The sequence below is a fragment of the Erythranthe guttata genome, chromosome 1, assembly GCF_056151865.1.
Source record: "Erythranthe guttata isolate IM_541 chromosome 1, IM_541, whole genome shotgun sequence".
NCBI classification, from domain to species: Eukaryota; Viridiplantae; Streptophyta; class Magnoliopsida; order Lamiales; family Phrymaceae; genus Erythranthe; species Erythranthe guttata.
The window spans coordinates 11,476,608-11,482,360 of record NC_142533.1 but is presented as its reverse complement, the minus strand read 5'-3'; the positions used below and the strand labels follow the sequence as shown (position 1 = coordinate 11,482,360).

At 35.9% G+C, this 5,753-nt stretch overlaps 1 protein-coding gene across 2 annotated transcripts; it reads left to right on the top strand.

The window, feature by feature from the left end:
* Positions 1 to 654: 654 nt before the first annotated feature.
* On the top strand, positions 655 to 2,521 carry LOC105950971 (putative xyloglucan endotransglucosylase/hydrolase protein 30). 2 transcript variants are annotated; one of them, XM_012974358.2, is made up of 4 exons: positions 655 to 798; positions 1,098 to 1,198; positions 1,319 to 1,527; positions 1,605 to 2,521. In XM_012974358.2, exons 2-4 carry the CDS (start codon positions 1,157 to 1,159, stop codon positions 2,137 to 2,139), a joined length of 786 nt encoding a protein of 261 aa, XP_012829812.2. In that variant the 5' UTR covers positions 655 to 798; positions 1,098 to 1,156; the 3' UTR covers positions 2,140 to 2,521. The 2 variants fall into 2 exon arrangements, with proteins under 2 accessions (XP_012829812.2, XP_088675969.1); XM_088819843.1 differs by lacking the exon at positions 1,098 to 1,198 and having other exon boundaries at positions 668 to 798.
* Positions 2,522 to 5,753: the final 3,232 nt, after the last annotated feature.

Sequence of the window (5,753 nt, the reverse complement as noted above, 5' to 3'; positions counted from 1 at the left end):
TATTATTATTATTATTATTATTATTATTATTATTATTATTATTATTATTATTATTATTATTATTATTATTATTATTATTATTATTATTATTATTATTATTATTATTATTATTATTATTATTATTATTATTATTATTATTATTATTATTTTTTTTTTTTTTTTTTTTTTTATTCTATTTCTTAATTTTTTAGGTGAACTTATGCTTTATGAAACTTGAGGAAATATTTCTGAAATATAATTTTGGAAGAGTTTTTGAATAAAAAATCGGTACATTAATACGTAGTAAATTTTTCAAAACTAACATAGTGAAACTTCAACTTAAGGGGCTAACTAAAATAACCCTTTCAGCGATTCTAATTATCATGATTTTAATTTTCGCAATTAACTCGACATAAATTATATTATTTGAAAGAGAAGTGGATAAATATATAAGGAGGATGAGACTTCAAAGAGACCTGTGTTTAGATGTTCCACCTTTTTTTCGATGGTGTATATTATTCCTCAAAAAAGAAAAGAAAAAAAGAGAAATTTTGAATAGGAGAGAGAAAGCAAGAGAACCCACCAAAAAGAAAATAAGAAAATGCAAAATGTATTACCTGATGTATTCTCCGTTGAAAACAAACATTTATGCACCTCTCTGTATTTTCTTGTTTGTGTGCACCACCACCACCACCTCCATCGCTTTCAATGTGACCACCCTCACTTTTGAAGAATCATATTCTCCCCTCTTCAGCACATTCAACATTAAAAGATCCCCCAACGACAAGACCGTTAGTCTCCTTCTCAATCGTTTCTCAGGTAACATATTAAATGCACGTTCTCTCTCTCTCTCTCTCTCTCTCTCTCATATATATATATATATATATATATATATATATATATATATATATATATGTGTGTGTGTGTGTGTGTGTGTGTGTGTGTGTGTGCGCGCGCGTGCTTATTGTATATACACGCACATCCCTAATGCATGCAATATGACAAATATGTAAAAATGCTATCAAAATTGATGTCCTTCTTGAAAATTTCGTACATTTAATATAATGTTGACATGTCTATGTGAATTTGTTAGATCATGAATGTGTAATTAATTTCAGGCTCTGGAATTATATCATCTGATTATTACAACTATGGCTTCTTCAGCGCCAGCATTAAGATGCCATCTGAACATACCGCTGGCATTGTCGTTGCATTCTACGTGAGTAGTAAATTAAAATTCATGCATATATGGGAACTTTAAAAAACATCAATTATATTACATGAAATTAATTTTCCACGTTCTACAGTATATATTGTTTTTTTTTTCTCTTTCCAATAGACATCAAACGTGGACACATTTGAAAGGAACCATGATGAATTAGACATTGAGTTTCTGGGAAACACAAAAGGGAAGCCATGGAGGTTCCAAACAAACATGTATGGCAACGGAAGCGTATCACGTGGTAGGGAGGAGAGGTACCGAATGTGGTTCGACCCAACCCTCGACTCTCATCGATATAGCATTCTGTGGACTCCAAGAAATATCATGTAAGCCAGCTAATATATATATATATATATATATTGTGATAAACCATGAACGCATGCATGTATTAATAATATTCCAGATTCTATGTTGACGAGATACCAATAAGAGAAGTAATCCGCAACAAGGAAATGAAAGGTGATTATCCATCGAAGCCAATGTCAGTATACGCTACAATATGGGATGCTTCTTCTTGGGCTACTAATGGTGGCCAAGAGAAGGTTGATTACAAATACCAACCCTTTATTGCAGAATTCACAGATTTAGTTCTTGAAGGATGCATTGTTGATCCAACAGACCAATTATTGTCATCCAACTGCACTGATTCCATTTCCGCATTGATTGGAAAGGAATACTCTACAATCACTTCGGATGGCCGCAAATCAATGAAATGGTTTCGAGAAAAATATATGTATTATTCATACTGCTATGACAATTTAAGGTACCCTATCCCACCTCCAGAATGTATAATTCTTCCCTCAGAAAGGGACTTGTTCAAGGACAGTGGGAGGTTGAGGGAAAGGATGAAGTTTCACGGTGGCATTCACCACCGTCGTCGCCATGGGAGGAATGGGAGGAATTCTAGGCGACGGAGCAAGGGAGTTGCTGTCGTATGATATGCACACACACACACACGCACACACACACACACATACACACACACATACACGTAGCATTTCTTTGTTTAATTAGGGTAAAGAACATAAAACTTCTAGAGGTTTGCCTGTTTTCCATATGACCCTCCTTGTTGTATTAATTTAGATACAAAATGCCTTCATCGTACATAAGAGATAACATCCATTAGTATATCCATCAAAATTGATTGTTTGTGTTGCACACTTGCCCAAAGAGAGGGATCATACATTTATCACAACTTAGTAAAATTTACTAAATTGTTCTTGTTGACATGGTGAATCAATTGTTTCTTTTGTAAATGAGATGACCTCTCGTGCTTTATAATTGAAACAGATATATACATAAACTTTGTCCTCGTTTTTAGTTTTAATTCTAGTACAATCAATATTTTTAGATTTATCAAAATAAACACAAACATTCAAAGCATTAATTGAATTAAGAATTGAGTTTTGAATTTTAGTAATCAAAGGTTCGAGCTAAAATGAATCCAAGTTTTTACTTTCTAATTAAGGGTTTTCTATTTTAAATATGATTATTATTTCTTCTTAGTAACTGGGTAACCATGTCCCACGCAATGCATGGGATACTATTACAAAAGAGAATAAAATAATTATCTAAAATTTGATATGCTAAATATACTGATATTAAATAATTGCGAGCACACACCATCAACTTGGCTAGGTTCGTGACCGAAGCACCTCCCGTTGTTCTGGAAAAAGAAGCTAGCATAGAAATAAGAATTGCGTGGGATGCTTGGACCCATTTCGACTTCTTGTGTCGGAACCACATCTTGAATGCTTTAGATGATTCACTATTTAGTGTGTATAGTCCAATTAAGACCGCTGAGGAATTGTGGGAATCCTTAGAGAAGAAGTACAAAACCGAGGATGTCGGGTTGAATAAATTCATCGACGAAAAGTTTTTGGACTTCAAAATGGTGGACACTAAGACTCTTATGAGCAATGTCCAAGAGTTGCAACTCATCATGCAAGATATTCATGTCGAAGGAATGATGTTCACTGAATCCTTCCAAGTTTTGCAATGATCGGGAAGTTACCACCGCTTTGGATGGTTTTAAGAATTATCTCAAGCACAAACGTAAAGAAATGAGGCTTGAAGATCTTATTGTGAGATTAAGGACCGAAGAACACAATCAAAAGATCGAGTCAAAGACTGGCAAACAACATATACTAAAGCACATTTTACGGAACCAAACATGCAGGTTAACAAGAATAAGAAGGTTCAAGGAAGTATTAGTGGCGGTGGGAGTGGAAGCAACAATGGCAAAGGCAAATGGAACCTGAAAAAGTTCAAGTTCAATGGAACGTGCCATAATTGCGGCAAGCCGAATCACATGATAAAGGATTGTCGTTGTTAAGTGTATATTTTTACACTTTATCGTACCTTTTTATTTGAGCTTTTGGTGTGTTTTAACGATAATTGGTGCTTAAAAAGTTGATTTATTGTATTTTAGGTACAAATTGAAGAATTGGAAAAGTATGGGGTCAAAACTGCAATTTTGGCGAAAATATGGGTCAAAAGTGAAAATATCAAAATTCTGAAGATTTAAAGCTCGGACCCCCGTCCCAGTTTTAGTGCAAATTGTGGGACCCCCGTCCGAGACTCCGAAGTTGCGCAGTAAAGGGATTTTAATTGTACAAGGAAACTGCCTTCTTCCCCAAGTTCTTCACCCTATATAAGATCAAGCCAAGCACACAATTGAGGATCTTTTTTACGCAAATTTAGAGAGCAACAAAGCAATAACGAAGACGAAGAATTCGAAGAATCTAAGCATAGATTTATCGTTTATGACTTATTTTATTTGTGTTTTTCCTTTAATCAAGAGGAGCTAATTTTCTTATTTCTAGGATTTTATTTGGAACCCTATGTGGGATTTATGAACCCTTTTCTATGATTTTATGCAAGTTTTAATTCTGGATTATTTCTTCTACTTGTTTTATTAAGTGCATGAACTTGATCAACTTATGTGCTTTTATGTTATTGTTAATCGCATGAATCGGAAGATCGGATTAATAATTAGAACTGTGGTAGAAGAGCTTTTGTGGTATTAACATAGGAATATAGTTAATCTCTTAGGTAGCCATTATTGAGATTTGTGCTTAATGCTGTGTTCTAGAATTAATTGCATAGGAATATAGTAATTGAATCTAGAGTATTAGAATCGTAATACACGCGGGAGCGGGTTATGATTATTTTAGCATCTCAGGTTAATAATCCGGGTTAATTGCTTGCATAATTGAAGGAATTGGGGGAATAATAATCACATAGGGGGAAGAATAAAATCCTAGGCTTGCTTATCTTGATTAAATCTTCGCTTTAAATTGCTTTCTTGTTTTTGCTTGTTTTTAATTTATTTTAATCTAGTTAATTCTCTCTAAATTCGACTGTGTAGGGTGGGCTTGAAAACAATTGGTAGAATTTAGCGTCTAGGATTAGATAATTAAATATTCTCTGTGGGATCGATACTTGGACTTAAAAATCCACTTTATTACTTGTACGATACGTGCACTTGCGTGTAGGTTTTCGGCCAACAAGTTTTTGGCGCCGTTGCCGGGGAATATTTTAATTATTTATTTTATTCTAGCTCTAAATTTGAATAATTTTCACGATTCACCCATTTAATTTTTTTTTTTTTTTTTTTTTTTTGTTTTAGGTATTGTGTATGCGTAGGAGACTCGATCTTGCTAGAGAACCGTTTGATCCCGAAATCGAACGTACTTTTCGAGCCGCTAGGAGACTTCAACGCGAAAACAATATAATGGAGGACGAAGAACGCAGGGCCGCGGGCAATTTACTCGAGGCCAACGGAAACCAAGTCCAAGACCCACCCCCTCAACTTCCAGCACAGCCAGCAGTTCGTCCACGAGCACTTCAAGATTACATAATCCCAACTCTAGACGGATTCCGCCCGAGCATCCAATATCCACCCATTGAGGCGCACAATTTTGAGATCAAGCAAGGCCTCTTAACGATGCTCCAAAATAACGGGTTATTTAGTGGATTGGCAGGTGAAGATCCCCATCTTCACATTGTCAATTTTCTAGATACCTGTAACTCCCACCGTCAAAACGGCGTTTCCCAAGAGGCGCTTCAATTAATTCTCTTCAAGCACTCCCTACAAGGAAGAGCTCGCCAGTGGTTGATGTCCCAAGCCCCCCACTCTATCTCGTCGTGGCCTCAACTCCTCAACCTTTTCATGAAAGTTTATAGCTCACCCGAGAAGGACGAGAGAATCCGACGAGAAATCCATAATTTTGTCCAAGAGCAAGGCGAGCAATTATACGAGGCATGGGAGAGATTTAAAACCCTTTTGTGGCAGTGTCCAACATATGGAGTCGAACAATGGCGGCAAATCCACATCTTCTACCAAGGGATTCACGAGAATTCACGAACGGTCTTAGATGCATCAACCGGGGGAAATTTTATGAGTCAATCGATACCGGATGCTTTCATCATGTTGGATCAAATTGCTCAAAATCGGTTTGCCAACTCAAGCGAGAGGACGGTTAGTGGAGCCAATAAAGTTCCCGGGGTGTTGGAGTTAGATGCAATTACGGCCCTTCAAGCTCAAGTG